At 47.8% G+C, this 24,782-nt stretch overlaps 1 protein-coding gene across 2 annotated transcripts in view; it reads left to right on the forward strand.

Annotated features, from left to right (window-relative positions):
- Positions 1-24,782, forward strand: part of LOC135056124 (ABC-type organic anion transporter ABCA8-like) — a 380,977-nt gene that overhangs the window by 345,888 nt on the left and 10,307 nt on the right. For both annotated transcript variants that reach the window (XM_063960911.1, XM_063960912.1), the window contains exons 29-34: positions 4,296-4,416; positions 6,949-7,066; positions 12,353-12,444; positions 12,682-12,860; positions 14,268-14,343; positions 16,378-16,472. In XM_063960911.1, the coding sequence (XP_063816981.1) occupies positions 4,296-4,416; positions 6,949-7,066; positions 12,353-12,444; positions 12,682-12,860; positions 14,268-14,343; positions 16,378-16,472 (681 nt within the window). The remainder of the gene's footprint in view (positions 1-4,295; positions 4,417-6,948; positions 7,067-12,352; positions 12,445-12,681; positions 12,861-14,267; positions 14,344-16,377; positions 16,473-24,782) is intronic.

Here is a 24,782-nt window from a genome sequence, read left to right on the forward strand (position 1 = left end):
ATGGAGGCCCCACTCGCCGGCATGCACGTCCTGACGACTGAGAAAGTCCACTTCGCAATTCAGGACTCCCGAAATGAATACTGACGATATTGCCGGTAGATGGCGTTCTGCCCAACGTAGAATCTGTGGGGCTTCTTCATTGCCAAACGGCTTTGAGTGCCACCTTGATGATTTATGTAAGCCACTGTGGTGGCGTTGTCCGACCTGTACTTGAACAGGAAGGTTCTGAATCAAATGCTGGGCTAGGTTCAAAGCATTGAAGACCGCCTGCAATTCCAGAATGTTGATCGAGAGGAGAGAATCCTCCTTGGTCCATCAACCCTGCAAGGAGTGCTGCTCCAGCACCGCGCCCCAACCTCTTAGACTGGCATCTGTCGTCAACAGGAACCAGTTGGATATCCAGAAGGGACGACCTCTGCACAATTGTCGATCCTGGAGCCACCAGAGCAGCGACAGACGGACCTCCGGAGTCAAAGAGATCATTGGAGACCTGATCCGGTGAGGCAGGCCGTCCCACTTGGCTAGAATCAGCTTCTGGAGGGGGCGAGAATGGAATTGCTGATACCATGGGGAGGCCCGCCCCGTCATGCGCAGGCTTATCGGTCTTGGCTGACGGGCAGCCCAGGCTCTTTTGGGCTTTGGCTTACCAGGTTTGGAAGTGCGGGCCTGCTTATGGTACGCCTGGCCTTTTGCTTTACCTGAAGGACGAAAGGGGCGAAAGGACGCGCCTTTGGCCTTCGACACAGAAGGAGCTGTATTAGACAGACAGGCAGTTTTGGCAGTAGCCAAGTCAGCCACTATCTTATTTAAGTCCTCCCCAAACAGACTATCCCCCTTGAAAGGGAGTACCTCCAGGGTTTTTCTAGAGTCCAGATCCACAGACCAGGATCTCAGCCACAATATCCGGCAAGTCAGGACTGACGTAGTAGAGGCCTTGGCTGCTAGGATACCGGCATCAGAAGCCGCCTCTCTAATATAGCGAGAAGCTGTGACAATATATGACAAGCATTGTCTAGCATGGTCAGAGGAGATTTCAGCTTCTAACTCCAAGGCCCATGCTTCAATAGCCTCTGTCGCCCATGAAGCTGCAATAGTGGGCCTTTGTGCAGCACCCGTGAGGGAGTAAATAGCTTTTAGACAACCCTCGACACGTTTATCCGTAGGCTCTTTTAGAGACGTGACGGCAGTGACAGGTAGAGCTGAGGATACCACCATCCTAGCCACATGTGAGTCTACTGGAGGAGGTGTTTCCCAATTCTTAGACAGCTCTGGTGCGAGGGGATAGCGAGCCAGCATCTTCTTTTGAGGCACAAACTTCATACCCGGGCTTTGCCAGGGTTCCGGACGTATATCCACTAGGTGGTCAGAGTGAGGTAAACTTGTTTAATCACCTTCTGACGCTTGAACCTATCTGGTTTCTTAGGAGGAACGGATGGCTCGCTATCATCCGTAATCTGCAGAATTAATTTAATAGCCTCCAAAAGATCAGGACATCCACATGTGAACTACCCTCCCCATCAGCCGTATCTGAGTCAGAACCTGTGGGGTCAGTGTATGTGCTGTCTTCATCAGACGAGGTGTCAGTGACAGCAGTGGATTGTGAGGAGACGAGCGCTCGCTTAGAGGACCTCTTGGACTTAGGCGAGCGATGGTCAGACTTTTTAGTAGTCAGGGACTGGTTCAACTTCTTTAATTGAGCAGATAAATTGTCCGCCCACGGCGTGTTAGCTGCAGGGACCACATACAGTTGTACCGGCATTGGGGGATCCCATAGGGGGTGTTAGTTTATGAACTAGCGTATGCAGAAGTGTGGAAAAAGCGGCCCACGGAGGGTCAGTATGTGCCTCCGTTGCTACAGTCCCACTGGGGGGCAAGGAGCCCCCAGAACCAGAGCCCACAGCTGCTATATTCTCCCCTTATGTTCCTGTGGCTTCAGCAACACCAGCAGTGTGTTCCGCTCCAGAACCGTTACCCTCAGAAGCAGACATGATATAACTTGCAGCATGAGGTAACACAGTACAATTATTAGCAGCACTATATCCCTAAACCCAAACCCCTGCGCAGTGTAGTCAGCACCAGCAGAGATAAAAGAGAGATATGGTGACTAAATCACAGAGAAAAATAAGTAATACAGTATATCTTTGTGAAAATCCTATATTAAATAACACCTGACGCACCAAGCCCCCTCAGGTTATAGAATATAGGGATAGCAAGTTGAGTGAAAGACACGAGATGGACACGACTCAGCTATCAATGCACAAACAAATAGTCACAGTTTGTACAATGCAGAGGTTATTACAGACAATAATACTGCACTGGACTAGCTTACACAGCTATATAGTCAATAGATATAACACTACACAGTAAGAAACTGGATGTATATCACAGAGTAATTGTACTATATACTACTGACTAAATGCACTCTTTCTTACTAACACTGACTAAAAAGGCAGGTAGAATACTTAAGTGTCATGTAAAGGCACAGCGCTGACAACCAGGCGGCTTTACATAGGAGGATTTGCCCAAGCAGTCCCAGGAACAGTGAGCTGAGGAGTAATGGTGCCGCAGACACTGACAGGGAGTGAGGAAAAGACAGAGATGCAGCTCCAGGACGGGAACACTTGCTGTAAATTGCGCCCTGGGGCTGGGGGAGGGGCTTCAGGTCTAAGCCTTATCCCCCTTGCTGGCAAAACCACCGGGTACTGTGAGCGATATCAAAATCGGTTTTAAGAGAAAACCTGACCTGCGCCCATGCCCTGGTGATCTAGTGGGATCGCCTGTATCCACAGTGTCCACCGCCAGTGCGCGCGGCCCGCCTCCCACTGACCGCGCCGGATCGCGATAAAGACCTGGTCCCGCGAGCGAGACCCACTTACCACCTCCCGAAGTGCAGCCACGTGATCCTGGAGAGCCCCAGCCGTGTGTGTCTAACATGAAGAAACCCGAGGGGGCCTCCGCTGTAGGTACCCGACAACCAGGGCTCGGGAGTGAACAGCGCTGCTGGGGAGAGCTGGAGCTGCAGCAGTGAATGTCACAGGACATTTACCACCGCTGCTGCCCTTGAAGTCTTCACTTTTTACCTCATAAAAAGCTTTTCTCAGGGCTGCTGCCCCTCTGTTAAGTGCCTGCTTACTGCAGCACCAACTGACAAACTGAGCTCCTGTGCTGGAAGGCGGGGTGATATAGGAGGCGGTGCTGTGCATTCTGGGAACAGTCAAAGCTTTGAGCCTGTTGGTGCCTCGGATCAAGATCCTACTCTACACACCATTGTCCAGACTTGTGGAGCCCAGTGTACCCCGCAGCAGAAAAAAACAATATAAAACATTGTCCCCTGGTACTGACATCTCTTTTACTGATCTCAACGTCTCCAGCACTTTTATTTAACAATATGAATTTGGATTCATGGGGGATAGCCATAGGCAGGGCCAAATTAAGCCTTTGGGAGCCTGGGGAGTCCTAAAAAAAGAAGGCCCTCACCGCATGGCTGTGCCGCACCTCCTGCACCCCCATGAGGCAGAACCTGTACTGCTGCCATTTGTGCGGACTCCAAAGCCTCCTCTCAGGCAGCACGCAAACTGTTTCTGCTCATCGGCATGTCAGTCCATTCAAAGTGCTCCTAGGTCTAGGAACATAGCTCGGCATGTGGCAGTGCTGCACGCACATGCGGCAATACCACATATGCACATACAGAATCACATTTCAGAGGAAGGATCCCTTGTGAGCCCTGCTGCACTGTAGCAGGTCCTAGAGCCCGCTGTCTCTAACCGGAGTGACAAAGTGGAGGGCGAGACAGCTCATAACAAAGATTGCTGCACTCCCAACGTGTGTAGCTCCCTTGACTGAGGGGGCCCTGGGGTACTTACCCCTTGTGCCCTCCCCTTAATCCAGCTCTAGCCATTGGTGGATTAATAAAGGAGGTGGCGCATGTGCAGCTTCCATGCAGGCCCCCTCCTCTCGTCATGGCACAGTTGAGAGTAGACTCTGGCACTGTTCCAGGGTATACTGTGCCATGGCCGGTATCGAGATCATGTCGCCTGCACTATGCTCCTGCTAATTTCTGTACTGTACATATGAAACTCTCAGTGAAAACTGTGGCCACGCCATTTTCCCAGTTATTTGTCCAGTGCTTATGCAGGACTCTGGAAAGGTAAGTATACTAAATGGGTGTAGGGTGTTGGATGTGGGACCTAGGAACTCATGTGTGTGGCACACCCTGCATCCATTATATGTAGATACGCGGAAATAGCACATCACATGGATTATTTTTCATCTTTTTTTTCTTTCTGTCCTTCAAGAACTTCAAAACGGAAACCTACCATCAAACCAAACCCAGAGGAGCTGGAAGATGCTGATGAGTCGGTCCTGGCTGAAAGGGAAATAGTTAAACATGCCAAAACAACTAACAATGAGGAAGAGGTAATATGCAACTGTATAGTCTTCATCCACTTGGCCTTCAGCCAGTTGCCTGTAGCAGGGTCAGATACAAAACAATGATGTTTACTATATCCCTCTCCCCCTCCCCCTTCCCACTGGGATGGCACTTCACTATTCATACAATGGTCCTGGCCCGGGTGCCCACCAAAATAATATCATGGATAGTCCAAAATAGCGTCACTCACAGGACTGTTAATAAATGAAGATTCATTTTGCATGTATTATTGAGGAGAGTTTTTTTCGGGTGTGTTATCACATCCCTGTAGCTAATGATCCCCATGTACCACTTTTCAATCATCCAGGTAGATATTGATCCCCCATCTAGCAATATCTACCACACTCCAGGGGTCATATTGATCCCCTGTAGCATGTTTTATTACTGCTGTTAACAGTGACCACCATTGTACCACCACTAGTCATCCTGTGTAACCCACAAGTACAGTACTGGCACTTTGTGCAATTACTGCCTTATGATTTGCAGGAACTGGTGCAATTCTGGCATTTTAGTCCATAGGTTTAAAGTAGCAATAATTTAATCAGCAAATTCAGGTTGGGTTTGCCACTTTATTATTTTTCAGATGTGCCCAAAATAAAACCTTTTGGCAGCACCACATTACAGGCGGAAGGAATCCCCCCAACTGATTGGTCCACACTCCTATCTTTTGCTATGTTCTTTTGATGTTTGCTCAACCATTGTATTCACAGAAGAAGAGTATGATGCTTACAGCTGACATGTAAGAGTGCAGGAGAGGAAGCTGAAGCCACAAACTGTGCCAGCATCCCATCACCTATGCGAATCACCTTAAACTGTTCTGCAAGCCATTTATGGCACACATGCCAGGGGTTTCCTACCCCTTCTCTATGACTACCAGTATATACTGATGTGCCAAGTCAACTTCTATAGAAGGCAAACAAGATCCATATCATACAAGGTTCCTGCGCGTTAGGTATGGGTGTCAAGGGGGCCCTTAAGGATGCCCTTTAAGTAGATCTAGAACAATTTACAGATTAGCCAAAACTGACAATACAGTGTCTGTTAAGTGTGAGTGGATCCAACACAAAACACGCTTATGTGTCTTGTCCTCCCTAAGATACCTACTGTGCACTTCATATATGAGTAAGAGGCATTTTTTAGTACTAGCAGAACATGTACCTGTGGAGCAAATGGCTGTTCTATTCTCTCCTCTTGGAAAGTACCAACTCAGTACAGCAAGTAATGTTTAACTATAAATGAAACTGCATCTAATCACTAACAGCCTGCTGGGAGTATTCAGCCAGCCAAGTGCTCCGTCATTTTTGCTGAAGGTTGCGGTCCGCTGGAAATGCCCTCCATACAGCCTTATCGGAGGGCCCCCCTGAGACCCCCAGGTCCCTAAGCAATTGCCTTGGTTGCCTTGTGGTAAATCCTCCTCTCTTTGTAGCACTTATGCCAGTGGCTTAGACAATCGGCTGCATAGTTCTGAAATGCTATACAAATAGGAACATAGTGTCACAAACTCATTTGTAAACGATCTTTATTGTCATACTAAACAATAAAGGGTAATAAATTGGCAATTTTGAAGATTTGCCCTTCACTAACACAGAACACTGGGCTCCACTGTCGCTTTCGACAGCAGTATTATTTGACACATGGGGTCAGAAATGCTTAGAACAATGGTGGACACAGAAGCAGCCATATCTGCAGCTATTGATGGTCGCCTGTCTGCGACTTTCTGCAAATGCTGCAACAAAGCCCTTCCCTGGTGCACATCCAATGTGCAATGAGTGAGACACCCATTTTCAGTACTGAAATATCGATTGGTGGATCTGAAATGACAACTGTGACTGTACGATCATAATCAGGATGTTTGCTTGGTGTGATTTAGAGGTAAGTACAGTAACAAAGAATCATTCCACTGCATCTGACATTGGGCATAATTCAGACCTGATCGCTAGGCTGCGTTTTCATACAGCCTGCGATCAGGACTGAATTGCACATGCGTATGGATCGCAACGCGCTGGCGCGTCAGTTCACAGTGACGGGGATGGGTGAGCTGCGACGGGATGTGCGAGAAAAGCGATCGCACAGGCGATCGCAAGGTGACTGACAGGAAAAGGCCATTTGTTGGTGGCAACTGAACGTTTTTAAGGCCTGTCCAGATGAAACGCAGGAGGGACCAGGTGTTTGGAGGAAGGGTTTCTGACGTCAGCTCCGGCCCCGATCATTACACTGGAAGAGTAAGTCCCGGTCTGAGCAGAGACTGCCCAAACTTCTGTTTGTGCAGCTCTCCTGCACCTGCGATCGCACTCCTGCGCAGCGATTTCCCCCTCCCCCTGTAGGTGGCGACTACCTGATCGCAGGGATGCAAAAAACGCAGCCTAGCGATCAGGTCTGAATTAAGCCCATTGTCGTGCATCCACCTCTGAATCAACCCAAGTATGTGCTACTACTGTTTAAATATTTTCTATGAGGGCACAAAACCAAAATGGCATACCATCATTCCCAGTAACACGTGATCTATTATCTTTTTTCAGAAACCAGTCATCATTGTTGACAGTCTGCGCAAAGAGTTTAAAGTTAAAACTGGAACTTTTAGTTTTAAGAAGAAAAGGAGAGTTGCTACCAAAAATATTTCCTTTTGTGTAAAGAAAGGTAAGACTTACAGCCGTTCATATTCTCTGTTCACAGGCCCTCATTCAGCATCTGTTGAAAACGCAAATAATCACGCAATGATCGTTCCTGAGCACACTGCGCATGCGTACGCAACCATAAACAATATAGTGCACATGCTCCAAGTCTGGTTTTCATGATCTTACATAGGTATCTGTGAACACAGTAGCATTTGCATTTAGCAACGATAAAAAGGAGTGGTGGAGGCGTGTCAGTGGGATGGGTCCGCAATTTCTGCGATGCGAGGCGTGTAGTGGTTGTGTCGTGGGCGTTGCATTCACAATATATGTGAAACAGAATGCAGAAATTGCAACCACTTCAACAGCACAGGCTGAGTAGCTAGAGGCTATGCAGACTGTGGAAGTACTGATCGCCAGGGTCAGATTAACAATGGGGCGGATGGAGCTACAGCTAGATAGGCCCATAGTATGATGATGATGACTAGCCGCTTAGATATCAATATATCATAAGTACTTAAATTATTTCTGGTTTTATCACAAAATTATGCAAATTTTGTATTTTTATGTATTTAGGAACACAGTGGAGCTAACAGCATACCTCCCAACTTTGCCGAAATAGGATGCTGTGCCCGCCTGAAAAGGGGCATGACCTCAGCAAAGGGGGCGTGGTTAAGCAGCACTGCCGCGATCGCGAGCCCCAGTTTTCAGTCACTGTGGGGGAATGGGCAGAGCTCTGTGAGCTGCTGGCATGCCCCCAGTCCCTCTTGTCTCCATGAATAGACGCTGTGCGTCTATTCACCACTGACAGGAGCCTCCCAACTGCCCCGCCTCTCCACCGTGGGACATTGCACACTGTGGGTGGGACAACGGGACAGTCCCAAGAAACGGGACTGTCTCGCGAAAATCAGGACAGATGGGAGGCATGTAATAGTACTGGGGGTGTAAACACCTATGTGACACTTGCCACACCCACACAGCACTGGTCACAGCTCATCCCCTTCTCAGTATAGGCCCTTCAACATTTTCAGCCCCAGGCTCATGTTGACCTTAATCCATCTTAACCAAGCCCTGCTAATGGCAGCAGCAAAAGTTCTGATGGTCAAGCTAATAATTGCAAAATCCCAGGCAGATGATGGTGTTTACAGTGATGCAGGGAATGCTGTTTAGTGTGCTGCATGTCTAATTAAATAAAGTAGTGGGTTTTTTTAAATCTAAAAAACAATACTTTTCTTTAGGCACTGTTGGATTGTGGCATGTAGGGCCCACCGGGGGAATGCAGTGGTAGGGGCCCATGTTAGGGGTGTGGCCAGTCTGCAGAGGGGGTGTGGCCTGCCACCTCATTGGTTTGACTAACAATTAGAGAGTGCAACGTCTGGACACCTTCATAAATATATACAGTAAATTCAGCTGCTGCATGCATGATAATGTACTAGATTAATAACAGCAATGCACTGTAGAAAATACACCACAGTCCAGTATAAGGTAACATATGTATGATGTATAATTCAAGTCCACAGTCTGATCCTTAGAGCAGGAGGTGTGCCCCCAGGCAGTAGGGCCCACCGGTGGTTTCCCCTGTAACCCTGTGAGCCAGTCCAAGCCTGTCTTTAGGTATGTATGCTGTCATGTGTGTATGCTCATTTTAGTACAGTATTATGCATAATTTATTACTATGTAAGCAACACGTTACTTGAACATTTTACATTAATATATTGTGTTTACACCAGTGGTTCTCAAACTGTGTGCCGTGGCACCCTGGGGTGCATCGGGACACTTGCAGCGGTGCCCTGGGTTGGTGGTCCAGGACCAATTCCAGTTATTTATGGGCAATGTAATAGGTAAAACCAGTGCTGGTGGCTGTCAGTAATAATATATGTGGACAAACAGAAGCAAATCTTGTCCCTCACCACATAACTGACCCTAGGGATGGCACATAAACAAAATGTACTTAATTTAATATTTCTTTCTAAATTTCTCAAAAAGGAACTTTTGGCCTAGGGGTGCCATGAAAAATAAATCTAATACTCTAGGGTGCCATGATTCAAAAAGTTTGGGATCCACTGGTTTACACCATGACCCTTAATGCCTGCCTAACATTATTCTAACAGAATATAACAAGAAACAAACAATCCCAGTTTTGTGCTGACATCGATGTGTAAGAGGTGCATTTTTTCTTAGAATTTTGAGTGAATGTACAAAATATTGCATTTTCTTGGGTATGTGGTTAAAATGCCGCCCGTCAGGATCCCGGCTGTCTCAACAGTGACGTTGGGAGCCCGACAGGGTTCCTATATCGCCGCCGGAATACCGGAAAAGTAGGTGATTCCCGCTCTGTGGGTGTCCACGACACCTATTGAAGGAGAATAGAACATGTGGTGAGCCCGCAGCATCCCTTGCGCTGGCATCCCATACCGATCTCATACCTCCCAACATTTAAGAAGATCAAAGAGGGACATCTCGGCGCACAAAGCACGCCCGCGCCTGGAAAGGGAGCGTGACCTACGGGAAAGGGGGCGTGGCTTCACAGAGGCTCCGTGATCACGAGCCACGCCCCGTTTCCGTCACTGAGGGGGTATGGCCAGCGCTCTATGAGCTGCTGGCATGCCCCCTCTCCCTCTATTCACCGCTGCTCTGCTAAGCAGGGCAGCGAGAGACAGAGCCTCCCAACTGCCCCCCCCCCCCCACACCTCGGGACACTGCGGCCCACAGGTGGGACAGCGGGACAGTCCCACAAAAACGGGACTGTCCCGCGAAAATCGGGACAGTTGGGAGGTATGCGATCTCATTTGTAGCTATGGGTGCAATGGGAGTAGGCTTTGGACCGTATTCAGCTTCAGTTGCCGTTTTGCTAACATAGCAAAATTTCAACTGTTAGCACTCGCATGCTAGTGGCCGCCAGCGATGCGATTGCAATTCAATTCAAACTGGCCCTGCAAATAAGTGAAGTCCCCTGCCTGCGTAGTCCGGCTGAAAAGGCAGGTGCATCGCAGCCATCTTACCCATCGCAGTGGCTGCATGTGACGTTACACGTTTGCCCCAAAAGTGGCCCGGACCCACCCCGTATTCAGCACCACACCCCAGACCACCCCGCAAACGCCTCTGTCTAACAATCAGGCAGAGGTGCAGGGTTGAATTGGCCCATAGGGGCACAGGGGAAATACCCGGTGGGTCCACCTTCTTCTCTAGCATACCTCCCAACTGTCCCTATTTTCACGGGACAGTCCCATTTTTTGGGACTGCGCTGCTGCTGCACCCACGGGCTGCAGTGTCCCGCGGTGGGGGAAGGGGGGCAGTTGGGAGGCTCTGTCACTCGCTGCTCTAGCAGCGGTGAATAGACGCTGTGCGCATGTGCACAGCGTCTACTTACTAGAGATGGAGGGAGAGGGGGCATGCCAGCAGCTCACAGAGCGCTGGGCATGCCCCCTCAGTGATGAAAACAGGGTGCGTGGCTCACGATTGTGGTACTCCCACGAAGCCATGCCCGCTTCCCTGAGGTCACGCTCCCTTTTTCCGCCAAAGTCTCTCTTTCTGCTGCAGAAAAGTTGGAAGGTATGCTTTAGGGATTAGGGCCCTAATTCCGAGTTGATCGCTCGCTAGCTACTTTTAGCAGTCGTGCAAACGCATAGTCGCTGCCCATGTGGGAGTGTATTTTCGCTTTGCAAGTGTGCGATCGCATGTGCAGCCGAACGGCACAAACACATTTTGTGCAAAACAAGACCAGACCTGTAGTTACTTACCCTGTGCGGTGAATCTAGCGACGGAGGTCCCGGAATTGACGTCAGATACCCGTCCTGCAAACGCCTGGACACGCCTACGTTTTCCCAAACACTCACAGAAAATGGTCAGTTGACACCCACAAATGTCCTCTTCCTGTCGATCTTCTTGCGACCGGCCGTGCGAATGGATTCTTCCTCAGAACCATTGCACAGCAACGATGCTCTTTGTACCTGTACAACACGCGTGCGCATTGCGGTGGATAAACATGCGCAGTTTTGTCATTTTTTGACCTGATGACTGCGCTGCGAAAATCACCAGCAAACTATCAACTCGGAATGACCCCCATGGTTCCACACTGTGCACTTGAATTCTACATATGTTACATTATACTGCACAGGACTATGGTATATTTTCTATAGTGCATTGCTGTAATTAATCTGGTACATTATCATGATGCACTAGCAGCGTTTACTAAATATATTTGTCCAGGGACCCAGCCCATGCACCCTCTAATGCTTAGGTTAGCCAAGCCTCTGTAGTGGCTGGCCACATTCACTCTGGATCTCTGGAGTCTGGCCACCCCCTTACACCTGGCCCCTACTATTGCATTCCCCCAGTGGGCCCTTCATTCATGCCCCAGTCCGACACTGTAGAGGCGTTCGCATCAATGTGGTGATCGCATCTCCCAGATTACACATGAGCAGTACGGGTCCTGTGTGTGCGGACTGGCCGGAAATTCAGGAATATGCTATCGCATCACACCAGCGATCCATCCTGATTTGCGTATATATCTTTGCCATGGGGTTATATAATCTCAGATGAGATTGCGGGTTTTGCTAGCGGTCTTCGCAGATTAGTGATTACAATAAGTGTGTGTTTAGTCGCAATTGCAATCCGTGCTGAATGAAGCCCTCAGTTCTTATTTCTGCTTCACTCTGTATGAGCACAGGTCCTTACACTGACATCAAATATTCTTTCACATAAAAAATCCACAATACTTTATTGCAGGTTTAAATCGTTGTTTTCTTATACTGTGTTGAAGACTTGCTCTATATGAGTAAACAAAATTAATTACTGTAATGAATACGTGAAGAAAATCAGTCCAGTTTTATTACATATTACAAAGTATTTTTCATAAAATCATTTCAAATACCACAGAGACTTTAGTTTCTTTTTGGGAGAATTAGGGAAATATAACATGAAAAGTGGGAATACATACGAGAGACCAGCTGACGAGATGCCGGCTGTCATTTTACCGACAGCGGCATCCCGTCATCCGGAATCCTAGTAGCGAGCCCACTCGCAGGCTTGCTGCGCTCACTAGGCTTCTGGTCCGGTTGCGAGATTAGCTCATCACAGGTTATGTTACCACTCGGGTGGTGGCATGGACCCACCTCCCAAGTGGGAGTATAAGGCTGCGGTCGGGATCTCAACTGCCGGCATTTCTCCGCCTGTTGGGTTTCTAGCATCGGTATCCTGAACTCCGGGATCTCGCAGGCGGTTTATTAGCCGCATCCCGAAAGGTGCTACCAGTGACTTACCATACATCTCTCAGAGTCTACTCTCTGTGAAATAATCTTTGTATGCCTAGGCGAAGTTCTGGGATTGCTGGGGCCAAACGGTGCTGGAAAAACCACATCTATATTTATGCTGGCCGGTGATATCAAACCAACAGCTGGGGAGGTAAGTACAACATTGCAGTCTCAGCTACAGAGACTGTAACTGCTCTAAACTATTCTTGCATTGTAAATGTATGTGGTAATAGTTTTTATATTAATAGCTCCATGATATTCTGACTCTGTGGTATGTGTTAGAAACCTGTCTTCTGAATCTTAACTTCCCCTCCATTATTAGTATTTCTATATTGTCTGATGGCTTATGTCTGTCTATTCATTCCATCCTCTTTGCTACCCGCTATAGGTAGTGCTATGTGAACTTGATTTGCCCAAGACTAGAGTCTCTGATGAGTCCACTGCGTTCCTGGGTTACTGTTGTCAGAACAATCCCCTGTGGTCAGATATGACTGTGAAACAACATCTGGAGATTTATGCAGCTATAAAGGGTATGAAGAAGGAAGATGGAGATCGGGTCATTAAGAGGTATAAACTCTTCACCTACAGTAGCAAACCTTTAGTGCTTTAGGCTTGAAGAAAATTTAGGAAAACATGTTTTGAAAAATGAACTCTTAGGGCAAGTACACTTCAGGATGATGGACAATCATCACGATGGTTGGGCCCGGATCACGCGAGATTGGCTGAAACGGGATATAGTTATGTAAACGGCGGTCAGGAGACACCCGGTCACAATACCTCCCCCTACATCCCGCCCCCTGAGAATCCTATAGTCGGCATGTCGACTAGCAGGGACAATTCCCACAACATTCATAGAGTGGAAATAGAGCCTGTGGCCCCGCCCCCCCTCCCCTACACCAGCCATCTCAATGTCGGGATCCTGGCGTCAGTATTGTGACCGGGTGACCGCCAGTCACGCATACCCAACCCGATGGAACAATACCACATTCATTACATGGCACAGTGCCGTATACAATATCGTCTGCAGGGCCGGAGCTTCCACTAGGCAGCTTTAGACAGCTGCCTAGGGGCGCCGGGACCTGAGGGGGCGGCCTGCTGCAGCTGCCTAAAAAATGTAGCATAGTCCTTTCTTTCACAGCCACTGCAATCCCCCTGAATGCGTATCTTACAGTAGCCGTGACTGCTAAGCTCCAGTATTGCAGCCTCCAGCTCCACCTCCACCCGGCACAGGCAGTAACTTTGACAGCTCCTGGAGTCCTGGCTGGGGGTGACATGCAGCACTGCTCTTCATTCCAGGCTCTTTCACAGACAACTCAGTTCCAACTCTGCACTGCAGCCTGGAGGTAAGGTGGCTGCACAGTGCATTCTCTGCATTGATAAGGAAAGAGAGCGAGAGCAGCGGTGGGGTGAGGGGGTGTGTGTGTGGGGGGGAGATAAGGAGCAGGCATGCACACAGTCTGGGGGGATGAGCAGCAGCATGCACACAGATTTTGGGGGGATAGAACAGCAGACATTTAACAGAGTAAGGGGGAGGGGGAGAGAGCAGCATGCCTTTCACCTGAAGGTTGGGTAGGGGGAAGGGGTAGAAGGCAGAGGTTTTGCCTAGGGTGCCGAGAAACCTTGCACCGGCCCTGATCGTCTGATTGGCCGATGTTCAAAAACAAAACATTAATTGCTGCATTACTTAGCACTACACTATAAACCTGAGAGGATATGAAACTGAAACGGGGAAAGAAAGTCCATACATTTATTTGATATTAACATATTGCCAGTTATACGTCCTTTGATGATTGTGGGCTGGGGTGGGTGGTAGGATTACTGTCTATGGAGAGTTTTCACAATGTTGGTATTATTAATCACATCCATCCAGGAAAAATATGTTAATGATAATGATGTGACTATATGTTGCAATGAGGTCAAGTTATGTGATCTCACACTTGTCTCCAGCAATAAACCTTTGGGTAATGTTTGCAGAGTGGCCGAAGCTCTGGAGCTGAAGGAACATTTAGAGAAACAGACGAGGAAGTTGTCTGCCGGGGTCTCCAGAAAGGTGCTAATATATTATCCGTATTCTGTGGCTGTTCAATATATAATGTAGGCTTTATATTTAAGGGGTGTAGTATGTTATGCCGGCGCTTGGGACCCCGGCGGCCAGCATCCCGGTGCCGGGATCCAGACCGCCGGCATGCAGGCAGTGGTGTGAGCATATGCACGCCACGGTATTTATTCTCACTTCAGGGGTGTCGTGGACACCCCAAGACAGAGAATAGTTATTGGTATGCCGGCTGTCGGGATTCCGGTGTCAGTATGGTGAGCGCCGGGATCCCAACAGGCGGCATATCAAATGCCTCCCATATATAAGCACTTACTGGTTTCTGATGAGAGTGGTGCTAGTGTGTTATGCTGGGTACACACTAGTAGATATAGCTGCAGATCAGTTGTTCTGCAGATATATCTACAGATGGACCAGGCAGTGTGTTGTGCATACACACTACCCAATCCGTCGTGACTGACGTCACAAACTGGGCGGGCATTTACATGCGCCTTCCCAGTTGTGGTGTCAATCACTGCCGGTGTTTGCAGCAAGTGTACGGGCGGTCGGCTGACCTCCCGTACACACTGCACGACGCGTCAATATATAGATATATTGGCCCTCGGCTGTGCTGCAGGGCCGACGCAATATGTCTGTGAACGAAGGCGGTCACAGACATATCATTAGTACACACTGGCCGACAGGCCAGCAATATATCAGCCATATAATAGAACGGCCGATATATCGACCAGTGTGTACCCAGCATTAGACTTAACTGAAGGGCCATATTAACAGAGGAGTGGGTCCTTGTGCAGTCTCCGACTGGACACCCTCCTCTCTAGCAATAGACTGACTATGAACACTAGTAGCACAGTAGACTCTTGCACTGTGCCAGAGTCTACTGCACATGTGCAGGTCTCCGGGAAAATGCCCACTGAGTGATTTTCTTATGCATGCGCCAATTGAGGGGAAAATGGTCACAGTTAAGACTTCTCTTTTCAAGTTCTCGAGTGTATTGAAGTGGAGATATTGCCAATAGCAGTGGCATTACCAGGTGTGAAACCCAGCATGGTAGCTGAAGTGTTTGTGTGCAATAGAGGCTTGGCCTTGTGCCCACAAAGCCACGCCCACTGGTGTGACATCTTAGAGGTGTCTGCAGTCTCCTCTGCCAGTGGCCTCTCTGTTCCTGCTACTGTCCACAACTTCTGCTGAATTGGAGCCGCCCACCTGCCCTCTCTATGGAGTAAGCCAGGGCTCTCGAGTTCTGGTTGTGGCAGTGCTAGCTGTGGACACTGGACCCCTGTTTTCTGTGGAGGAGAAAGTGAGCGTGACCTGGTATGAAGCTTGGGAATATGACTGCCCCTGTTGCCCAGCTCTTTCGGCAGCCTCCAGCCTCTCCTTGATCTCCCAGCTACTAGGTGACACAATCTGAGGGAGTGATACCATAATAGCAAAGCAGCTCTGCTATTTTGGTGTCACTCCCCTCAGATGGCATTACTCAGTGCAGCCTGCATCCCCTTTAAATGGAGCACACCTTATTAAACACCAACTCTGCGACATGTACTAAAAAGCATATGCAAGCAAGCGTAATTCACCCATAGAGCTAAGCACCTAAGCTACGTCATGCATCACTTTTTCACAAAATATGCATTTTATTCGCATCACTAATGCAACCAAAGGACAGTACACGAGTCCCTGGAGACTAACACTGGCATTGCATACAGCTTGGTAGAAAGGCAAAAGACATAGGACCGATGAGAATGAGCCACGCCATGCATCACAAAGCGGCTAAACCCAACTAAACGATCGGGTAAAGTGCCGTTTGGGTGCCCAAACAGATCCCTTTTCACACATAATAGCTCACCGCCCTTGGCGGGTGCGAGCTGAAATATGCACGCCAGCAGCTGATCACGCCCAAACGGAGCTACATTAGAATATCTCTGTTCGATGCCATCTATTGGCTGCCAGCAGAAATAAAATCCCCCCCGTTGACTCTCCAGGTGACCTGCGATGAGCTATAAGATTTTTATAATAATTTTCTTCCTTTCATAGGTGTGTTTTGCCATTAGCATGCTAGGTAACCCAACGATTGTTCTTTTGGATGAACCTTCAACTGGTTTGGACCCAAAAGGCCAACAACGCCTTTGGTGAGTCTTAAAATTGTTGAGATAAAATAAATGTTATACTTCTGCCATATGGATTCTATTGTTGTTTCCTTGTAATTTGTATTGGATTATATGTTTATTGCAGGTTTCTGCATATGGCAGGTTTAACCGGTCCACTGTGTGGTTAGCCAGGTGCATGTTAATTAATGAAACAACAACATGATTGAAACCAGTGTCAGAACTAGCGTCGGTGCTGTGTACCGGGGCCCACCGCTATTAATGGTCCCACAGCTGGCGACGTATAATAAATCAGACCGACTCATCACACCCACCCCTCCACCTGCGACGTGGGCCGCAAAGAAAAATAAAGATGCCATAAGAGAGGCACAGGGGCTCAGCAACAGGGGGACTACCCACGGTGGAGCTGGCGGCGGTATCAATTAAAAAATGGAGGGTGATGAGGACATTCATCACCCTTCAAGTAAGCACCACTGCAGCTGTTGTTCGAGCTTAGCATGCTGGGAGGCGGGACAGGAGCACAGCTGCCATCTGCTTCTGAGTGTACGGACGCACTGGAAATGCTGCCACCAGAACATTCCAGACCATTTCTAGTGCCATAAGCAGAGGCGTAACTAGGGTTTTCGGAGCCCAGGGCAAGATGAAGAGTAACCCCCCCACCACAAAAAAAAAAAAATAGCAATAAAATCATCTATGATTTTATGGTTATGACGGCACGCACTGAAAAATGGGTATGCCCACACACCAGAAGGGGTGTGGTCACATACCAGAGGGGGCATGGCCACTGAAAATGGGGCGTGCCAACATGACTATCATCTACCTCCTGTGTTGCCTCGCAGCACACTATCACCTCCCCCTGCGTTGTATCTCAGCACACTATCACCTTCCCCTTGTGTCACCTCTCAGCACACTATCACCTTCGCCTCTCATCACACCTTCATTCAATTTTTGCACATTACGGCAGTAGAGTTCCCTATTTGCACAAAACACAGGCAGAGTCCCCTCTTTACACAGTACGCAGGCAGAGTCCCGTTTTTACACAGTACGCAGGCAGAGTCCCCTTTTTACACAGTACGCAGGTAGAGTCCCCTTTTTACACAGTACACACAGTGCCAGATACACATTACCCCACAGTGCCAGGTACACATTTCCCCCCATGCCAGAAACATATTGCCCCACAGTACCAGATACATTTTCCCTTACAGTACCAGATACACAAATGCCCCACAGTGGCAGATACACATTGCCCCACAGTACCAGATACATTTTGCCCTACAGTACCAGATACACAAATGCCCCACAGTGGCAGATACACATTGCCCCACAACAGTGCCAGATACACATTTCCCCACAGTGCCAGATACACATTGCCCCACAGTGCAAGGTACACATTGCCCAACAGTGCCAGGTACACATTGCCCCACAGTGCCAGATACACATTGCCCCACAGTGCCAGATACACATTGCCCCACAGTTGCCAGGTACATAAAGATGGAAACCTTCATTATCTTGGCTGGCTGAGGCGTTAGTCGCGACCGGGCATTCGCAGCGTGCCTGGGCGCAAGGAGGCGTGCCTAGTCGTAGGGAGGCGCATAGAGCGTTTGGTGTTACCGTTGAGTGTAATACCTGCGATCATCCACCAGATGTCGCTTTTTTAAATCACCAATGCGTGTGGTCTCCATTAAAATACAATAATGAACTACAGCGTAAGAACTACTTTACTGGTGTGTCTCATTACGCTACAATATGCTACAATATGTCATACAGTATGCCTTTATAACCGTATATACAGTACAGATGCAAATAGTACAGCATATACAGATGCAAACGAACGTGTTACAGGTATAGTATGGTCTATTGATGTTAGGGATATGTGAGCGTTCAAATCCCGTAGTATTAAGTATAATGGGGAGAAATAAAAGCTCCTCCCTAAGTTCCTAGATGCCAAATCACCGTGCTTAGCATCTCTGTAGATATATTGTATTTGAGTACTAAATAGCACGAACAGCTTGTAATGTACAGCAGCAAGTGTTATCTTTCTACATATAATGGGAAGACATAAAAGCAAGGCACTGTACTTGTGGTTCTCCAAGTACCAGTAAGCGGGGGAGGACAATATTGTTTTTTTACACTTTGAAAGGCCATCAGTCCCCAATCCACCGACCAGGGATGAGGGGGGGGGGGAGCAGCCTCAGGCTTCACCCCTGGCACTTGGGTGCTTGGGGGGGGCGACTCCTTGATTTAAGGGGTCCCTACTCTCCCAGGGAACCCGGGCCAGGGGTGACTAGTTGGGGGGGGGGGTAATGTCCCGGCTGCAGGGACCAGTATAAAAGTGTCCCCCTGGCTGTGGCATTATCTCTCTGGCTAGTATAAAATAACAGCCGTGTTTGACTGATGGTCTATCCATTCATATTTGTGTGGTCAGCAGTGCATCTCAGTATGGATAGCTCCAACACTGCCGAGTTTTGTGTTTAGTAAATTCCCGAGATCACACTTTGAAAAAAACAAACCTCAAATGAAATCGGGACCTTAGTAAATATACCCCTAAGTTCCTGGATGCCAAATCAGACCCCCCCTTCCCCCCGCTACTCTGGCCTCTGCTATGTGAGGGGAGCACAGCACCTCTCCTGCCCCTCAATGCTCCATTCTGGTCAAAGTCCAGTCTCCGGCGGCGACTATCTTAAATGATGCTCCGGTTCATTAGCCAATCAGTGCTCACGGACCAGCAGCCAATCAGAAGCAGGACCGCGAGTTCTGATTGGCTAACAAACCAATGAGACTTGCCCCGCCGCCGGAGACCAGTCACCAGACAGACACTGAGCATAATGAGGGGCAGGAGAGGGTGAGGCGCTGCGCTCTCCTCCCCTTACATTGCAGCAGGACAGAGGCAAAGCAATAGCGTGGTCCTCTGCTGGGCCTGCCAAGGCACCTAGGGCACATGTCCTGTTCGACCCCCCTTAGATACGCCTCTGGCCATAAGTTCTGCCCCACTTTTATCTCTCTCTCTCTCTGTATCTATCTATCTATCTATCCATCCATCCATCTATCTATCTCTATGTCTATCTCAGTCTATCTCTGTCTCTATCTATCTATCTATCTATCTATCTATCTATCTATCTATCTATCTAATCTCTCACTATGTAACTATCTCTATGTATGTATCTATCTATCTATCTATCTATCTATCTATCTATCTATCTATCTATCTATCCTCTCACTATGTAACTATCTCTATGTATTTATCTATCTATCTATCAATCTATCAATCATATACAGGGGTGGATGTTCGAACCTGCATTATGTACTATAGTGGTATCTGCACACAATATGTTCAGTACAGCTTCTCCGTATGTGTTATAGCGGCCTTCTTTGAATATGACTGCAACAGTCTCATCACTTATCCAGATTAAGGGGGTAACTCAGACTGGATCGCTGCAGTGGCAGCAATCGCAGTCTGAATCCCTTTGTGGAGTGCGCCTGCACACACCCCGAGAGCCCAGTAAGATGCTGAATCAGACAGAGACGGGCGGGAGGTGGTCGTGCCAATGGCGTTAGAACGCCGTTGGTAGGTAGGGTCCGGACAACGCAGGCTTGTCTGTACCGTTGCGGGGGCAGCCCGCGGCGGCTGCGTGGTGGCACACACAGCCGATGCGACCCAGGACGTGGCGGGTAGCCCCCTGCCAGTGCACAGGAGCTGCACAGGCAGAGGGCTTCTCGCCGGGTGCAAAAGCACCACCACCGTGCAATGCTTTTGCACCCTTGCTGGGGAGGGGGGCAGAGACAGACATTTGGGGTGGTCTAGCCCTGTACTGGGCATACCCCCGCATGTCTGAGTAAATGATCGTAGCAGCAAATTTGTTAGCTAATGGGAAAAACCATGTGCACTGCAGGTGGGGAAGATATAATATTTGCAGAGAGAGTTAGATTTGGGTGGGTTATGTTGTTTCTGTGCAGGGTAAATACTGGCTGCTTTATGTTTACACTGCAATTTAGATTTCAGTTTGAACACACCACACCCAAATGTAACCTCTGACCCCCCTGCAGTGCTCATGGTTTTGCCCATTAGCTAACACATTTGTTGCTGTGATCATGTCTGAATTAGGCCCTGTAACTTTGGCTTGTGGTTGTAGTGACAGGACATAGCCAGTGGGAGCATGCATGCACACACATCGTAGTGCAGGTGCAGCTGGGAGGGGAAATACTGGCGCATGTGCAAAGTGACACAATCTGATGACCAAGGGCAGCCGAAAGAGCTGTTCATACAAAAGAGCAATTAATATATGCCGCTGATTTATGGACCTGCTTTGCCATGCTAAATGGGTGAAGCAGGTTCAGACAAATAACAATAGTTATTGTACAGAATCATACATCTCCCCCGCAGTGTTTTAATTTTTTTTAATGAAACTGAGGGATTTAATTAGGTTTAATGCTCTCTTGATATATGTCGATCATTAATGCTGTCCATAGTATATGGGGGTCACTAATGTTGTCCTTAGTATATGGGAGTCACTAATGCTGTCTATAGTATATGGGAGTCACTAATGCTGTCTATAGTATATGGGGGTCACTGATGCTGTCTTTATTACATGGGGGTCACTAATGCTGCCCATAATATATAGGGGTCACTAATGCTGTCCATAATATATAGGGGTCACTAATGCTGTCTGGAGCATATGCGGGTCAATGATGCTGCTTGTAGTATATGTTTTCCAATGAGAGAGCGTTAGATATAAGAAAATAGAGAGAGGCGGAGAGCTCAAACACTTAAAGGAAAGAGATAAGTATTGTTGTGTCTCAGTTTAAGCATATCTCCCTTAACAAGAGTGTAGTCTGAACCTTTTTGGTGCTGAGGAAGGAGAACCACTCGTTCAGTCCATAGGTAGATGTTACAAACGGCACCTCTTCAACTTGCCTTGAACCTGTACCAAGGGAAACCTATTCTCCTGTGTCATAGAGGTCTGTTTACTAAGCCTTGGAAGGAGATAAAGTGGACAGAGATACATACCAGCCAATCAGCTCCTAACTGCCATGGCACAGGCTGGGTTTGAAAAATTACAGTTAGTAGCTAATTGGCTGGTACTTTATCTCCGTCCACTTTATCTCCACTCAAGGCTTATTAAATAGACCTCATAGTGTCTTGTGACCAGGGGCATACCTAGCCCTTGGCCAGGATGGCACTCGTCAGAGGCACCGGCCGGCGGTGTCGTCCCCCGCGGCCAGGGGGTGCAGAATCTGCCAGCATCCTGTCCAGTGAGGTGAGTCACATTAAACAGGCTGCTGTTGCGACTGCTGCCATGAGAACCGTCCAGCATTCTGCTCTAACTACATGGTTAGGCTGGGAGAGTAACACCTGGTGGTGCTGCCGGTGCATTGTACCAGTTCCCACCGCAATAAAGAGGCCAAAAGCCGGCAGCATTAGCATTGCCAATAATGAGTCAGAGTGACTCATTAAAGTACGCCAGCTGGCTGCAGGCACTAACAAAGAGGGAGGAGTCTTTCCGGACAGGGGAGAAGTGGGGAACTCTTTCATCCCCGCCCTTCTCCACCTCTGGCTCCTCCTCTCTATACCTGCTATTGCCGCTGGGGACTGTCAGGAGATCATGGTATCCATTTCATTCCATTCCGGGAAGCCAAGCTGACACTGCCAGATCTGAGCAATCCCAAGTAGTGACCACACTTGGGATGGCTCCAAGATGACTTTTGTACTGATGGCTAATAAAATACTGGCAAGAAGTTGGTTATGCAGTGGGTGTATGTATGCATTTTGATCTTTTTTCATTCTCTTTTCTCCCATCTCTCTGTCTTTCCCTGTTTTCCTCTTGTTTCCGTCTGTTATTCCCCCTATGTTCATCCTATCCCATTGTGGTCTCCTCATGTTTTTTCCTGTTCCTAATGAAACTCCCTGTTCACCTGAGAAAAACAGCTGCAGAGTTTTTTTGGGGGGTGTTTATGTGACAGTTATCAGCTGCTGTTGTGAAGTAGCCTCCCATGTCCCCTGTCTTCTTCCATCTCCACAAGTTCTTCCAGTCAAGCCTTGTCTTCCTTCTTTCTCCCCCTTTCTTCCTCTAGTCCTCCTGTCTTCCTCCCATTTCCCCCTCTTCTTACAGTTTTCTCTTACCTTCCTCCTGTGTCCTGATTAATGGCACTATTGTGGTATAATGTGAACAACGGACACCACTGTGTGTTGTAATGTAAAATAAGAGGCACTACTATACAGTGTAACATGAATAATGTTGCACTACTGAGCGTTATCATCTTAAGTGGTACTGTGTGGCCTCACCCTGTCCCCATCAGGCCACACCCCTTTGTTTTTTTGGCACAGGTCAAAGTGAGGGGAGTGTGCCAGTCCCGCACTTTGCCAGGGGCTTTCAGATCCTAAGATACACCTCTGCTTGTGACTCAACTTTCTTTGTTGGTATTATTTTGTACCCTTCAAAGACTTAATGTTTCAGGCTTCTTTGACTCCCCTGTTCATCAAAAATATTTCCTGTCTTCATGGTTGACCTCAAGAAATGTTGTCGGTTATTCCAGTCAAAACGCCTTTATATTTTGGAGAGCTCTGTGCCTAAAGACTTTTATGCAAACTAGACACAAGAAAAAAGTAATCTCCTCAAAACTTTCTGTCTTTTCAAAGTTTTAGAGAATAAGAAGAAATTAACGGTTCCAAAACTTAATCCAGGTAACAGAGCCTGAATATCCACTGGCCATCTCTGGCAGAATGTTTTTAGCGCAAACTTCACTCCCCACTTAATTGGACTCTTTGACATCTCCCAAGGGGTCAATCCTGTGGCCTTCTGATTGGAGCTTCCAATATTTTTAGCAAATTTCAAATGTGTTCAATGTTTGATTAATAAATGCTCTTGAAGTTAACCTTTTTTTCTTCTTTTCATCTTCCACCTGCTATTTTTGGAGTACAGGAACAAGAAGAATTTGAGATGAACAAAAGCTTAGATTCCAAGTTCTTTCAGCGAGCTCTTTGCTTCCTTATGGCTTAGAAGGGCCTTAGCCCTGAATAATTTTCCTAGATAAAGGGCAGTATCCAATTAGCTGCAGTAAATTACCACGGCTAATTGTCTCACTGGGGGCTATCCAGTTAGCCCTGATAAGCTGGTGCGAGGCGCGACTTATCTGTGCTTTTGTTTCACACGGGGCTGTTTCTCATGAAAACACACAGGTTTCATTGAACCTGTGTGTTTTGAGGAGAAAGGGTATTTATTTATTGGGCAATCTAATTGTACAGTTTGTAAAAAAATATTGGTGAAACATCCGGAAAAAGTGTGAAATACCCGATGTTTTACAGTGGCTAATTGGATACAGCAGATGCGCATGACCTATGTTTTCTTAAAGATTTTCACAGGAAATATCCGGACAAACTAGTTGTGACTGTAACCCCTCAAGAAGAAAAAACCTTAGGGATGGGCACCGAACATCCCTCTAAATGGAGGTCTGCTGCATGTTTAGCCATACTGAGTCTGAGTCTGTGAACCTGACATTTGCTTCATCTGACTACTCTCCTGTTGTTCGATTGTGCACCATGTTTCTCCCAACTCCCCAGCTAGTCACATCTGGTAGGCAGCTACTAGCAGGCTCCTGACAGCAGAACTCACATTACCACGCTGTGGTTTCTGGTGACACCTGTGGGTCCATTAGTTTCCATGCTTCAAGTCATGCAAACCCTAGACTGATGCCAGAGTCCCTTCAGATAATCAGCAGCGGGAGAGTTGCTACAACCAGTGTGGCCATCAATTGAGCAAAATTTCTGCTCTATACAAATAATTTCAGTTGGCTTTGATTGTTTAGGACCATCGTTTTGTAGGCCAGTTTGAGGGCAATTTAGTACAAATGAGAAGAGAACATTTTCATAGCTTGGGCTAGTTGTGTTCACAGCCTGAATGTTTCCAGTCCCCAGATTAGCTGTATTGAAGGAAATTCCAGTTCTCTTACAGAACTCTCTGTCTATATATCATGGATAGTGCACAGATTTTATAGATTGCTATCAGATGTAGGTGGTCATTCCGAGTTGATCGCTCACTAGCAGGTTTTAGCAGCCGTGCAAACGTTATGCTGTCGCCCACTGGGAGTGTATTTTAACTTAGCAGAAGTGCGAACGAAAGGAACGCAGAGCGGCTACAAAGTTTTTTTTGTGCAGTTTCTGAGTAGCTCAAAACCTACTCAGCGCTTGCGATCACTTCTGACAATTCAGTTCCTGTTTTGACGTTACAAACATGCACTGCGTTCGCCCAGCCACGCCTACATTTTTCCTGGCACGCCTGCGTTTTTCTGAACACTCCCTGAAAATGGTCAGTTGCCTCCCAGAAACGCCCACTTCATGTC

Source organism: Pseudophryne corroboree, chromosome 3 (genome assembly GCF_028390025.1).
Source record: "Pseudophryne corroboree isolate aPseCor3 chromosome 3, aPseCor3.hap2, whole genome shotgun sequence".
Lineage (NCBI taxonomy): Eukaryota > Metazoa > Chordata > Amphibia > Anura > Myobatrachidae > Pseudophryne > Pseudophryne corroboree.